General features: G+C 43.0%; 1 protein-coding gene across 8 annotated transcripts; it reads left to right on the top strand.

Moving 5' to 3' along the window:
- Positions 1–1,288: 1,288 nt before the first annotated feature.
- On the top strand, positions 1,289–15,250 carry LOC125886949 (uncharacterized). 8 transcript variants are annotated; one of them, XR_007449111.1, is made up of 5 exons: positions 1,289–1,489; positions 3,235–3,270; positions 13,266–13,352; positions 13,726–13,777; positions 14,658–14,820. XR_007449111.1 is itself a non-coding variant. In XM_049573347.1 (5 exons), exons 1-5 carry the CDS (start codon positions 2,358–2,360, stop codon positions 14,760–14,762), a joined length of 456 nt encoding a protein of 151 aa, XP_049429304.1. In that variant the 5' UTR covers positions 2,343–2,357; the 3' UTR covers positions 14,763–14,820. The 8 variants fall into 8 exon arrangements, 5 of the variants coding, with proteins under 5 accessions (XP_049429301.1, XP_049429302.1, XP_049429304.1 ...); XM_049573347.1 differs by lacking the exon at positions 1,289–1,489 and adding an exon at positions 2,343–2,482 and having other exon boundaries at positions 3,184–3,270; XR_007449113.1 differs by lacking the exon at positions 3,235–3,270 and having other exon boundaries at positions 1,289–1,545.
- The last annotated feature ends 57 nt before the right edge of the window (positions 15,251–15,307 follow it).

Raw genomic sequence — 15,307 nt, 5'->3', positions numbered from 1 at the left:
ACAAACACCGACTTTCATTCAAGAGAAAGGTGTTTGAGTCCCGTAAGATTCTTGAGCCAAACCTTGTTCTTTTTTCCCCAAACCCAACGTGTTTTTGTTGCCTAAACCTAACACGTGTGTTTGTTGAAGGAAAAAAAGGCAATTCACAACGTGATGCATTTATTTTCAAAGAGACTGTTGCCCCGTTTACACAGAGCCGGGAAAACGGCAATATTTTCCTGCATTTGGGCCATTGGGTCATTTACACAAAACCAGGGGTTTTACTCACCATAACAAATAATCCAGCCAGAGTGTTTTTCTTGGGGAAAACATTGTTTTCACGTTTGCATGTACACAGAGGAGTGCGCGACCTTTGTTTACATTTCATTAGTCTACAGTGATTATGGATGCTATTACAGTACTGCTCGCATTTATGACAGTGCAAAAGCTTTTTGCCTGTTTGCATTTGCAAACACAACTGCTCTATTATATGGAGGAGCAGTGAAGAATGAGTGCTGCCAGGTCAGCAGTTCTTCTTCTCCCACCAACAGGAAGGGTTAATGCCAGCCAACGGTGCCGCCGCTGTAGGTTTTGGGTCCAACCTGGGCGAACCGCTGTCTGGTGGGAACACTTTGAAAATGACCTTGTTCTATCTGAGGAGTGGCATGAGAATTTCAGGATGTCACCGTCATCGCTGCTGTCTCTCTCCGAATATCCGTATTTATGTGGGTCCATGTCAATGAAAAGTTTTACTAAAAACGGCCAGGTGTGCACAATGTTATTTTTGAAAACAGAGAGGGGGACATTTTTTAGAAATACCCGGCTATGTGTAAACTCAGCATGTATGTAAACGTTAAATGTCCTGTGTATCTTGAAAGAAGAGAACTTGACATGGTGTCCCAGAACGTCAACAACTAACGCACCCAGGGTACCTTGCATGTTGTATGTGGACACAGAGAGTCCATGACCAAACGTCAACATGTGACAAGATCGGAGTGAGAATGTGTTGGATTTTATGATTTATAGTTTTATGATTTTATAAATAATTTCTGTTGTATGTCCATTAAATCTATTTTAATGTAAAGCACTCAGTTCTTATAATGCCCTTATTGTAAAGCACTTATTTATTATTATTATTATTATTTACTAATTAGTTTACTTATTATTATTATTATTATTATTATTATTATTATTATTAAGAATAATTTTATTATTATTTCTCGCGCATGTCTATTGACTGGAATGGTAATGAGCATGTGCGAAAAGTTTCCGTTTTCAGAGGAACTTTATATTACCCGTTTAGGCCTACATCACAACGGAGACGGTGCTGTTTTCCAAGAAATTGCACTCTATAGCCCGTTTTCAAAGATTTGCATTTCCAGGCACCAAAAACCCCTCTGTGCGTCAACCATCAGCCAAAACCCAACAACAGTTTACTGTTGACATCATTGTCTATGAACCGGTCACCGCCCCCTGCTGCTGCCGCCGCCTCATCCGTCAATCATCCGTCGTTCATCTGTGCTGACTGTGACACACCTCAGCTGACTGCACATCACACTGGCCACGGTGAGTTCAGACTTTAATTATTATTATTATTATCAGTGAGTTTAAATTAACTTAACTTCCAAGTTACGCTCTTTAGGATTGTTACTGTTTGAAAACTGAAAGTAAAGACCAGCCCCGTTCACTCCCGTTTGGTGTTTTGCCTCGGTATGTGTCCGTGTGTTTTTGGGGGTTGTGTCTGTTAATGCCTGTTGCTCAAGGTAACAGTGACTACAGGCAGAGAGCTGTGTGTGTGTGTGTGTGTGTGTGTGTGTGTGTGTGTGTGTGTGTGTATGTGTATGTGTGTGTAGACACAACGGTGGGTCATAACTTAGGACTGAGGGGGATCAGATAGACCAGTATGGAAACCCTGCAGAGTATATCCCCAGAGACTCAGTGAAACTAAAGTTAAGTGTCTTCAGCTTCTGGACTTTGAGGTGTTTCCCAGTAAAGATGGAATATTTCAGCGGAGCAAAGTTAAACAGGGCAGGTTCAGAGGAAAATGGAGACATGATGAATGTATGACATACAAAGATGTAGTAGGTAACTTTTAGGTGTGAGCGTGGGCGTGAATGGTTGTCTCTGTGTGTCAGCGTTGTGGTAGTTTTGTGACTTGCTGAAATGTTAAAATCAGGGTGTCTACAGGTCCTTAAAAGTCTTGAATTCAGTGTTACAACAATAAGCCTTAAAAGCAGGGATACAGGGGCCAGGGAGTGGACCGAGCTGAGCAGTTCAGTTGGGTAGCTGGCAGACGTTATAAAGAGGGCTTACTGATGGAGTAGTTTGAGAAGGGGAGGGATCCGGAACCAGAGGAGCAGTCCAGTGAAGCAGAGCTGATGAGGGATGAGCAGCAGGGAAGTGGAAGGCTGAAACGTCGTGGCAGGAAACAGCACACAGCCACAGGCTGGTGGAAACCACAGACACAGAGTTCAAACTCGTTGTCGTCGAGGACAGAAGGCTGGTGAGTGTACCGGGAGGCAGACAACGTAGACAGGTCAGGAACAAACAGGGTCGGTGCCAGAGAACCAAGCTGAGGGTGACTGCTGGGAAGTCTTGAATAGAGTCAAAGAACACTCTGGCAAAGAGTGTGTGTGCTGGAGAGGCTTTCAGGCAGATGAGCTGATGCTGTGGAGGCAGGTGAGAGGAGATGTCTTGATGGGGACAGGGAGCGTGGCTGGCTAGCAGGATGTAGGTGAATGTGAATTTACCAGGAGCAGGTGAGGGAGAGAAGCAGACTGTGACACTGACTATATCTGACTGATCTTTAATGAAAGCTGTTGTCTTGTATTTTTTTCTTCTGAAAATATTTACCTGATAGTCAGACACAGTGTATTTGGCCCCTGTAGTTGAGGGGACAGGAAACTGATATGATGCTGATTTACATGAGAACTCATGTCAAATGGAGGTTGAACTGTGAACAGAAATCACAGAAGGCCTGTAAAGCATTTTAATAAATGAATCTATCATAATCAAAACCGTTGGAGACTGAGAACAAACTGATATGAGTCTGATAATATTTGAATGATTGTAATGTATGTCAGTAATACCCAGTTTATTGAGTTAGAGTCCTTATTACAAACACTTCTGTAGAGAAATGTATTAACACATTTTTGTTCAGTCACAAAAAGGCTGTACATGGGATTTATCTTTTGTTATCTTCAGGACCCGTCACCGCCCCCTGCTGCTGCCGCCGTCTCATCCGTCACCTTTAAGGTTCATCTGTGCTGACTGTGAATCGCACTGGCCACGGTGAGTTCAGACTTTATTATTATTATTATTGTTATCATCAGTGAGTTTAAATTAACTTAACTTCCAAGTTACGCTCTTTAGGATTGTTACTGTTTGAAAACTGAAAGTACAGACCAGCCCCGTTCACTCCCGTTTGGTGTTTTGCCTCGGTATGTGTCCGTGTGTTTTTGGGGGTTGTGTCTGTTAATGCCTGTTGCTCAAGGTAACAGTGACTGTGTACAAATTTATGTAAGCACACGTCATCTTTTGTTTTGTTTTTTTTATTGTCATTTTTTGGTCATATGTTGTTAAATAGGAGCACAAAACATCCTGGGGTGTGATCTAAGTGTTTTGGGGTGTATCAGTTCATGTTCAAATGTCTCTCTTTAAATTCTTGCAGATGTCTCCAAATGAAACCATCGTTTTCTTTGACCTGCAGACCACTGGATTTGGTAACACTATCTTTATGTCTGCTTGTCTGCTTATAATACTTTATTATCAGTCACAATGTCATCAATTAGATCAAATATTACCTTTTATTATGACTCTGCGCCAATAGTCATGGCCTGAAGCATTATGTTTTCCCAACACATTCTCACTCCGACCTCGTCACATATCGATGTTTGTTCATGGACTGTCCACGTCCAGATATAACATGCAAGGTACCCTGTGTGTTGGTTGTTGATGTTGTGGGACACGTTTCAAGTTTTGCCTGTTACATGCATTGTCTGTTTTCAAAATACACTTCCATTTTCACAGGAAAGTTACAGTTTGTATACAGTGTCTTTCAATAATGCACTACATTGGTACAACACTGGAAATTGACTTTTTTTTCTTCAACAACAAAAGCACATGGTTAGGTTCAGGAAAAAAAAAATAGTGTTTGACTTGGCTACAATCTTACTGGAAGCGAACACCAACGTCCCAGCTGAAAGTCAGTGGTTGTTGGATATATATTTATATACATATACATATATATATATATATGTGTGTGTGTGTGTGTGTGTGTGTATATATATACACACACACACACACATAAACCGTTTGGTTTGGATGATGTGGTCTTCAAAGGACGTGGCCCCTGTATTGGGACACAGCTATTCTTGTGAATGCCATATCTGAGGAACGTCTAAAAAGAATTTCTTCAAATTTGGCTCAAACGTCCACTTGGACTCAACAATAAACGGATTACATTTTGGTGATCAAATGTCAAGGTCACTGTGACCCTGCCTCTGTCTTATTCTCGTGAATGAAATATCTCTTATTTTCTTTTTCTCTTTTCCTCTTTTAATCCATCCCTTCTCTACTTTTCAGGCAAGCAGTGTCACATCATCCAGTTGTCTGCTGTCTGTGGAGAGGGGAAATTTAAGAAATTCATCCTCCCCTGGTGCCCCATCGATGAGAGAGCCACAAAGCTGACAGGTTTCACCATCAGTGATGACCTGTCGACCCTGTTTCTCAACGGGAGACCTGTGAAGACCGTCTGTGTTTTTTATGCTCTTACCTCCTTCATCAACTTCCTGCGCTCCTGTCGCAGCGGCCATCCCCGCCGTCCCGTGCTGCTGGCGGCCCACTGTGTAAAGCAGTTTGGTAAACCCATACTCACCAGATTGCTGCTAAAATTCTCCCTCTGGCATCAGTTCAAGCGGGTGGTGTCTGGGTTTGTGGATACATTCCCACTAAGCAAGGAGCTCTATCCTGATCTGCCCAATCATCAGCATGACACTCTGGTCAAGCACTGCCTGGGAGAAGACTACATTATCCCTAAGCCGAAGGAAGCCACGACACTGCAGGACCTGTTCAATTCATGGACTCAACAGTTTGGAAGTCTTGATAGATACCTGCGTGACCCCAAAATCTTTCAAGAGCTTCAAAAAAATGGCCACAAAAACAAAATACTCCACTGAAACACTGACCTTTACTTTGAGTTTTGTTCTCATCATGTTCTCTCTGGTTGTTGAACAGATATTTTGAACATTTAGAAAAAAATGAAAGGACAGGTAGAATTTCTTGTGTTCGGAAAAAACATAATGCAGATTACATCCCAATCTCTATAGCCACACTATAGAGCTGCTACGAAGTCCATTCTTTATGCCGCTTTTGCATTTTTACACAAAACTGCAGCTACATCAGTGTGTAATTTTAGACAGCGTGTTGATCATCACAAAGTCACAGAGGCGTGACATGCAACACAATAGCATCGGCCTCCAGTGTGACACAATGCGTCGGCAGCAATAAACAATAACAATAGCAAAACACTGAAATAACAGTCATTCACTGTCTCTGTTATACAGCGGCTGATCTCATCCTCTGCTCAGAGGGTAAGGAGCTCCCGCACCTTATTGTTTTCCCAATTCCCGGACTTTTTGCGGCCGCTGATCTCTCTTCTTTGAGTTAGTTGCTAACTGCTATCAGCTATTTGTTAAATCTCCTGTGGTGGGTTGCACACATAACGTGTCGTCAAAACCATGATTCCGCCCTGCCCTGTTACAGCACTGTTACTATATCCAATGCCCGCTTAAAGGCGGGACAACTCTGTCCCTCCATTTCATGATTGTACCTTTTTAAGGCCCTGACACACCAAGCAGATGGTCAGTGTGGGGCTGTTGGAGAGCATCTGTCGCCATAGTCTTTGGGTTGTGTCCCACACCATTGGCTCTCATCGGCCCTTGTCAGCTTTTTTACAGCCGATTAAGCATTTTGAATCATCGTCGGAGACAGCGATACCTGTCGGTTAATAAAATCACTCTGACTGGCAGTTCAGCTCAGCGCACAATAAGAGAAACGGAAGTGAGGAAAGTAAACAAACAACTTAAGTCAAGGGGGAGTGAGATCGAAACAAACTTGGTACATTAGGTGAGATTTGTTTTCTTTACTTGCAAAGTATTTTGCAGAAAAGTGTGTAATTGATTGTGTTATTGTTCTCTAGATCTTTCTACATCAGGTTGTGTTGTTAATGTCGGTCTCCCGGTTTCCCTTTATGAATGATGATCACAGACTACAGCCGTCTGCTGGTATGAAGAGTCATTTTCTCTCACGCAGACACACAGTGTACATGCTGGTTGGCCGTCAGCTGTAGTCTTTTCAGTGTGCTCATATGCAGCTATGTGGTCGAGACACAGGTGACATGAGGTGACGCAACAGTCAGATTTAATCGCCACTAGTTCTGATGACGGTTTGGTGTGTCTAGGCCTCTATAAAGAACGGTGAGATGACATAATAGTGTGAAATTCCTGCCTTGAAGAGGCAGTGTCAAAGGGGCCAGTGTTACATTCATTAGGGCCTGTGTCCACGTAGCGTTTTCCTTCTGCAGAAAGGAAGTGGCAGGATGCTGGGGAGCGCTTCATTCCAGCGCTTCATAAAAAAAGGCACTCCTAGCATTTTTTAATTGATGCTCTTTGTGTGGGTTTTGTTGCTTGCTAATGTCAAGATATTCTTGACATTAACGCTAGCTAGGAAAGCTAATGTAATGCTGCGTGACTACACAGTTAACAACAATCTTGTAACGTGAACGGTGCTAAAAGCCCAGCAGCAGCAGCATTCAGCGTTCAGCCACTCTGCTCCCACGAATGGGCTTTTCTGTCTTTGCCGTGACAGTAGATGGTAACCTAGCTTTATTAAAGTCACCGGAGCTTTTCTGAGAAGTTTATTGATTTACAACTAGTAGCGCTCGGAGCGACTGCACAGAAAAGACAGAACAATCTGAAAAAGACGCCGGGTGTGGTGCTCTTTCTCTTCTCATTGGGAACAATTACAAAAACACGCTGGCGTCCAGAAAATATGCAAAGTGGACACAGGCCTTCACATGTTACTCACTGTATTATGATTTTTATTATTTCGTTTTGTTGTGTAATGTTCTGTAACATGTCATACACACAAATGTTGTACTCTTTTGTATTCCCAGTGAATTGAACCACAATTTCTCCCCAATAATCATTAAACTTTTATTTGAATTTTCTAGCCAACTTGTTTGATTATTTATTTGTATTTGAATCAAGTTACAGCGGTCACACTGAGAAATCTCTCTCCTCACTATTCCAGCATAGATGCAGCCACAAGGTTGTGTTTTGCTTGAAAAGCACCTGCCTTTACCTACGGTAGTGAACATGTGTAATAAATTAAATCTTGAAGACTTTTCTTGCTGCACAGCATTTTGGGAACATGAGGATTGCTACTGTAAATAGCGCTATGGCTCGGGGGAGGAATGATTTCCTCTATCTGTCCTTGAGAACAGTCTGTTGGAGAAAGAGCTCTGCTGTCCGTCCAGTATGAAGTGAAGAGGGTGGTCAGGATTATCCATGATGGATAACAGTTTGTTCAGTGTCCTCCTTTCCACCACTGCTTCAAATGAGTCCAGTTTGCAGCCAATCCCGGAGCCAGCCTTCTTAATGAGTTTCTGAAGTCTGTCGGTCTCACCGACTCCGATGCTGCTTCCCCAACAGACTACAGAAAAATAAAGTGCACTGGCTACAACAGACTGGTAGAAGATCTCCAACATCTTGCTGCACACATTAAAAGATCTCAGCTTCCTCAGGAAATAGAGTCTGCTCATCCCCTTCTTGTACACAGCGTCCAGTTCAGTCTGTTGTCTGCGTGGATGCCAAGGTACTTGTAATCCTCGACCATGATGATGTCCTCTCCCCGTATGCACAGGGGTTGAGAAGCCGCCCTCTTCCTTCTGAAGTCAATCACCATCTCCCTGGTCTTGGCCACGTTCAGCAACAGGTGATTTCTTCCAGCCCACTGCACAAAATCATCCACCAGGGCTCTGTACTCCTCCTCCTGTCCATCACTTACACACCCAACCACTGCAGAGTCGTCAGAGAACTTCTGCAGGGGCATGACAGAGTCATACTGAAAGTCTGTGGTGTACAAGGTGAAAAATAAAGGAGACAGAACAGTCCCCTGTGGAGCTCCTGTGCTACTCACCACCATGTCAGACAGGACACTGCCCAGTCAGACAAACTGTGGTCTGTCTGTCAGGTAGTCAGTAATCCAGGAAATTACGATGTGTCGACCCTCATCGTCTGCAGCTTCTTCCTCAGTAACAACGGCTGGATGGTGTTGAATGCACTGTAGTTTTGCATGTCTCTGTGTGTGCATGTGTTTTATCTCACTTTCCTTTTTTTTGCATTGGCTATATTTAGTGGGTGTTCCCCTAAAATTTCTCCCAGCTTCGTACACAGCAGCCCTCCCCCCTTACTAATACTTCTTAACTTACACAGCCACTTTTTTTGTATGTTTAGGTTTAAGCTTCGCCTCAGACTGTCACATAAGTTTTTACAACTTGTTTTTAATTCGTATATTTAATAAATTACATTTCATTTCTCTGAGGTTACAAGTCTTTGTGATCCTTGATTTAGATCTAAGCTTCAAGTCCCACACAAAAACATCATTTTTCCACCTCAGAAACATTGCTAAGAAGTGACCACTGCTACAAGGAAAAATGCCAAAGAATTGATTCATGCCTTATTTCAAGCGGACTTTGACCACTGTAACACACTTTTTACTGGCCTACCAAAAACACCACTGAGAGACTTCAGCTCATTCAAAACTCTGCAGATCAGTTGTTAACCAGAACCAAGAGGAGAGAGCACATCAGGCCAGTCGTAGGCCCCGATCACACAGAAAGTGAGTGCTCGCACTTGTATACACTCATTCTTCTTTAAGTTCATTCCGGTCTTTCTGCGCATGCTCGTTTCCTTGCCCTTCTGACGCATATGACGTATATAGCGTGCGTGCGACTCGTTGCACTAACCAGTTTCCATTCGCCAAAGCATGGTCTTCTATCTCCCTTCTTCGACCTTCTACCTCCCTTCTCCTCCTCAACAGACGAAGCATTAGCAGAACAAGGTTGTTGTCGTACTGCTGCTTCAAGAATATAAGCAAAACACGCCCGATAAAGGCACTAAGAACGTCGTCGTCAAGCATCTTGTCATCTGGAACGAGGACTACAGTGTTTTCTTCCGGTAAACGTAAACACGTAACATCCGCCCCGTCCCCTAGCCAATCAGAAACCTTCCCTGCCCCAAACCTTGCACGGACCTGAATAAAGGCGATTAAACTGATCTCCCGTGTAAACCCTCATTCAGAATGAATATTTCTCATGTAAACTACCTGGAAAAACTTTATGATTTCATCCAGATTTATTTCATTCCGAATGAGAAGCCATCATGTAACCACACCCACTGTTGTAGCAGCTGGAGGCAGCTTTTTGGGCTGGGCCCTACATGCTACGTTGCTAACTCCCTTGTGAACTATTGTTAGCTCTGACTTCCTGATACAGGTCTGAAATTCTCTTTTTATGCTTTTACTTTCTATTTACGCTTCATGCTGTTGCAACTCTTTTAAAATCTTACTTGATTTCAGAGCCTGGTCACTCCAAAGTTGTCGACTTGCGGTGTTAGACAACGACGAAAAAGGTGTCCTTTAACATTGACATGATACACGGCCGGTTGCAGTTGTAGTTTAACGGTGCCTGGTGGTGCCAGGGGGAAACGTGACGGGACAAGGACGAAAGTTAAAATGGTGAAAGTGGATGGGTCCAACAAACACCGACTTTCATTCAAGAGAAAGGTGTTTGAGTCCCGTAAGATTCTTGAGCCAAACCTTGTTCTTTTTTCCCCAAACCCAACGTGTTTTTGTTGCCTAAACCTAACACGTGTGTTTGTTGTTAAAGGAAAAAAAGGCAATTCACGGTGTTGTACCAACGTGATGCGTTTATTTTCAAAGAGACTGTTGCCCCGTTTACACAGAGCCGGGAAAACGGCAATATTTTCCTGCATTTGGGCCTGTCATTTACACGAAACCAGGGGTTTTACTCACCAAAAAAAACTCCGGCCAGAGTGTTTTTCTTGGGGAAAACATTGTTTTCACGTTTGCATGTACACAGAGGAGTGCGCGACCTTTGTTTACATTTCGTTAGTCTACAGTGATTATGGATGCTATTACAGTAATGCTCGCATTTATGACAGTGCAAAAGCTTTTTGCCTGTTTGCATTTGCAAACACAAGTGCTCTATTATATGGAGGAGCAGTGAAGAATGAGTGCTGCCAGGTCAGCAGTTCTTCTTCTCCCACCAACAGGAAGGGTTAATGCCAGCCAACGGTGCCGCCGCTGTAGGTTTTGGGTCCAACCTGGGCGAACCGCTGTCTGGTGGGAACACTTTGAAAATGACCTTGTTCTATCTGAGGAGTGGCATGAGAATTTCAGGATGTCACCGTCATCGCTGCTGTCTCTCTCCGAATATCCGTATTTATGTGGGTCCATGTCAATGAAAAGTTTTACTAAAAACGGCCAGGTGTGCACAATGTTATTTTTGAAAACAGAGAGGGGGACATTTTTTAGAAATACCCGGCTATGTGTAAACTCAGCATGTATGTAAACGTTAAATTTCCTGTGTATCTTGAAAGAAGAGAACTTGACATGGTGTCCCAGAACGTCAACAACCAACGCACCCAGGGTACCTTGCATGTTGTATGTGGACACAGAGAGTCCATGACCAAATGTCAACATGTGACAAGATCGGAGTGAGAATGTGTTGGATTTTATGATTTATAGTTTTATGATTTTATAAATAATTTCTGTTGTATGTCCATTAAATCTATTTTAATGTAAAGCACTCAGTTCTTATAATGCCCTTATTGTAAAGCACTTATTTATTATTATTATTTACTAATTATTTTACTTATTATTATTATTATTGTTATTATTATTATTATTTCTCGCGCAAGTCTGTTGACTGGAATGGTAATGCGCATGTGCGAAAAGTTTCTGTTTTCAGAGGAACTTTATTTTAGGGCTACTACCAGTTTACCGCACAACGGAGACGGTGCTGTTTTCCAAGAAATTGCACTCTATAGCCCGTTTTCAAAGATTTGCATTTCCAGGCACCAAAAACCCCTCTGTGCGTCAACCATCAGCCAAAACCCGACAACAGTTTACTGTTGACATCATTGTCTATGAACCGGTCACCGCCCCCTGCTGCTGCCGCCGCCTCATCCGTCAATCATCCGTCGTTCATCTGTGCTGACTGTGAATCGCACTGGCCACGGTGAGTTCAGACTTTAATTATTATTATTATTATTATTATTATCAGTGAGTTTAAATTAACTTAACTTCCAAGTTACACTCTTTAGGATTGTTACTGTTTGAAAACTGAAAGTACAGACCAGCCCCGTTCACTCCCGTTTGGTGTTTTGCCTCGGTATGTGTCCGTGTGTTTTTGACTTCAGGCAGAGAGCAGTGTGTGTGTGTGTGTGTGTGTGTGTGTGTGTGTGTGTGTAGACAAAACCGGGGGTCATAACTTAGGACTGAGGGGGATCAGATAGACCAGTATGGAAACCCTGCAGAGTATATCCCCAGAGACTCAGTGAAACTAAAGTTAAGTGTCTTCAGCTTCTGGACTTTGAGGTGTTTCCCAATAAAGATGGAATATTTCAGCGGAGCACAGTTAAACAGGGCAGGTTCAGAGGGAAATGGAGACATGATGAATGTATGACATACAAAGATGTAGTAGGTAACTTTTAGGTGTGAGCGTGGGCGTGAATGGTTGTCTCTGTGTGTCAGCGTTGTGGTAGTTTTGTGACTTGCTGAAACGTTAAAATCAGGGTGTCTACAGGTCCTTAAAAGTCTTGAATTCAGTGTTACAACAATAAGCCTTAAAAGTAGGGATGAGCCGGGTAATGTACTTTTAACAACAAGTACAATATGTCGGTGTCTGAGTGTACTGAGTAGCTCTTGTCTCACCAGCCAGACAGACAGCTTTATTTTAACACAGATTTACCAGAAACTTTTTTTTTTTAAAGATATTTTTGGGGGCATTTTTAGCCTTTACTTGATAGGACAGTCAAGCACAAAAGGGGGAGAGAGAGCGTGACATGCAGCAAGGGGCCACAGGCTGGAGTCGAACCCAGGCCGCTGCGGCAACAGCCTTGTACATGGGGCGTCTGCTCTACCACTATGCCACCGACGCCCCCAGATTTACCAGAAACTTGAAGTGATGACGATATTCATTTTTCAGGGCTCCGAGCCCACATGCAGTCTCCAGACACAGGGGCCAGGGAGTGGACCGAGCTGAGCAGTTCAGTTGGGTAGCTGGCAGACATTATAAAGAGGGGCTTACTGATGGAGTAGTTTGAGAAGGGGAGGGATCCGGAACCAGAGGAGCAGTCCAGTGAAGCAGAGCTGATGAGGGATGAGCAGCAGGGAAGTGGAAGGCTGAAACGTCGTGGCAGGAAACACACACACAGCCACAGGCTGGTGGAAACCAGAGACACAGAGTTTAAACTCGTCGTCGTCGAGGACAGAAGGCTGGTGAGTGTACCGGGAGGCAGACAACGTAGACAGGTCAGGAACAAACAGGGTCGGTGCCAGAGAATCAAGCTGAGGGTGACTGCTGGAAAGTCTTGAATAGAGTCAAAGAACACTCTGGCAAAGAGTGTGTGTGCTGGAGAGGCTTTCAGGCAGATGAGCTGATGCTGTGGAGGCAGGTGAGAGGAGATGTCTTGATGGGGACAGGGAGCGTGGCTGGCTAGCAGGATGTAGGTGAATGTGAATTTACCAGGAGCAGGTGAGGGAGAGAAGCAGACTGTGACACTGACTATATCTGACTGATCTTTAATGAAAGCTGTTGTCTTGTATTTTTTTCTTCTGAAAATATTTACCTGATAGTCAGACACAGTGTATTTGGCCCCTGTAGTTGAGGGGACAGGAAACTGATATGATGCTGATTTACATGAGAACTCATGTCAAATGGAGGTTGAACTGTGAACAGAAATCACAGAAGGCCTGTAAAGCATTTTAATAAATGAATCTATCATAATCAAAACAGTTGGAGACTGAGAACAAACTGATATGAGTCTGATAATATTTGAATGATTGTAATGTATGTCAGTAATACCCAGTTTATTGAGTTAGAGTCCTTATTACAAACACTTCTGTAGAGAAATGTATTAACACATTTTTGTTCAGTCACAAAAAGGCTGTACATGGGATTTATCTTTTGTTATCTTCAGGACCCGTCACCGCCCCCTGCTGCTGCCGCCGTCTCATCCGTCACCTTTAAGGTTCATCTGTGCTGACTGTGAATCGCACTGGCCACGGTGAGTTCAGACTTTATTATTATTATTATTATCAGTGAGTTTAAATTAACTAAACTTCCAAGTTACGCTCTTTAGGATTGTTACTGTTTGAAAACTGAAAGTACAGACCAGCCCCGTTCACTCCCGTTTGGTGTTTTGCCTCGGTATGTGTCCGTGTGTTTTTGGGGGTTGTGTCTGTTAATGCCTGTTGCTCAAGGTAACAGTGACTGTGTACAAATTTATGTAAGCACACGTCATCTTTTGTTTTGTTTTTTTTATTGTCATTTTTTGGTCATATGTTGTTAAATAGGAGCACAAAACATCCTGGGGTGTGATCTAAGTGTTTTGGGGTGTATCAGTTCATGTTCAAATGTCTCTCTTTAAATTCTTGCAGATGTCTCCAAATGAAACCATCGTTTTCTTTGACCTGCAGACCACTGGATTTGGTAACACTATCTTTATGTCTGCTTGTCTGCTTATAATACTTTATTATCAGTCACAATGTCATCAATTAGATCAAATATTACCTTTTATTATGACTCTGCGCCAATAGTCATGGCCTGAAGCATTATGTTTTCCCAACACATTCTCACTCCGACCTCGTCACATATCGATGTTTGTTCATGGACTGTCCACGTCCAGATATAACTTGCAAGGTACCCTGTGTGTTGGTTGTTGATGTTGTGGGACACGTTTCAAGTTTTGCCTGTTACATGCATTGTCTGTTTTCAAAATACACTTCCATTTTCACAGGAAAGTTACAGTTTGTATACAGTGTCTTTCAATAATGCACTACATTGGTACAACACTGGAAATTGACTTTTTTTTCTTCAACAACAAAAGCACATGGTTAGGTTCAGGAAAAAAAAAATAGTGTTTGACTTGGCTACAATCTTACTGGAAGCGAACACCAACGTCCCAGCTGAAAGTCAGTGGTTGTTGGATATATATTTATATACATATACATATATATATATATATATATATGTGTGTGTGTGTGTGTGTGTGTGTGTGTGTGTGTGTATATATATACACACACACACACACATAAACCGTTTGGTTTGGATGATGTGGTCTTCAAAGGACGTGGCCCCTGTATTGGGACACAGCTATTCTTGTGAATGCCATATCTGAGGAACGTCTAAAAAGAATTTCTTCAAATTTGGCTCAAACGTCCACTTGGACTCAACAATAAACGGATTACATTTTGGTGATCAAATGTCAAGGTCACTGTGACCCTGCCTCTGTCTTATTCTCGTGAATGAAATATCTCTTATTTTCTTTTTCTCTTTTCCTCTTTTAATCCATCCCTTCTCTACTTTTCAGGCAAGCAGTGTCACATCACCCAGTTGTCTGCTGTCTGTGGAGAGGGGAAATTTAAGAAATTCATCCTCCCCTGGCGCCCCATCGATAAGAGAGCCACAAAGCTGACAGGTTTCACCATCAGTGATGACCTGTCAACCCTGTTTCTCAACGGGAGACGTGTAGACACCGTCTGTGTTTCTTATGCTCTTAAATGCTTCATCAGATTCCTGGGCTCCTGTTGCAGTGGCCATCCCCACCGTCCCGTGCTGCTGGCGGCCCACTGTGTAAAGCAGTTTGGTAAACACATACTCACCAGATTGCTGCTAAAATTCTCCCTCTGGCATCGGTTCAAGCGGGTGGTGTCTGGGTTTGTGGATACATTCCCACTAAGCAAGGAGCTCTATCCTGATCTGCTCAATCATCAGCATAAGACTCTGGTGGAGCACTGCCTGGGAGACGACTACATTATCCCTAAGCCGAAGGAAGCCACGACACTGCAGGACCTGTTCAATTCATGGACTCAACAGTTTGGAAGTCTTGATAGATACCTGCATGACCCCAAAATCTTTCAAGAGCTTCAAAAAAATGGCCACAAAAACAAAATACTCCACTGAAACACTGACCTTTACTTTGAGTTTTGTTCTCATCATGTTCTCTCTGGTTGTTGAACA

The sequence above is a fragment of the Epinephelus fuscoguttatus genome, linkage group LG4 (assembly GCF_011397635.1).
Source record: "Epinephelus fuscoguttatus linkage group LG4, E.fuscoguttatus.final_Chr_v1".
Lineage (NCBI taxonomy): Eukaryota > Metazoa > Chordata > Actinopteri > Perciformes > Serranidae > Epinephelus > Epinephelus fuscoguttatus.
Note: the sequence above shows the minus strand (reverse complement) of the source record. Positions and strands in the feature narration are given on the sequence as shown.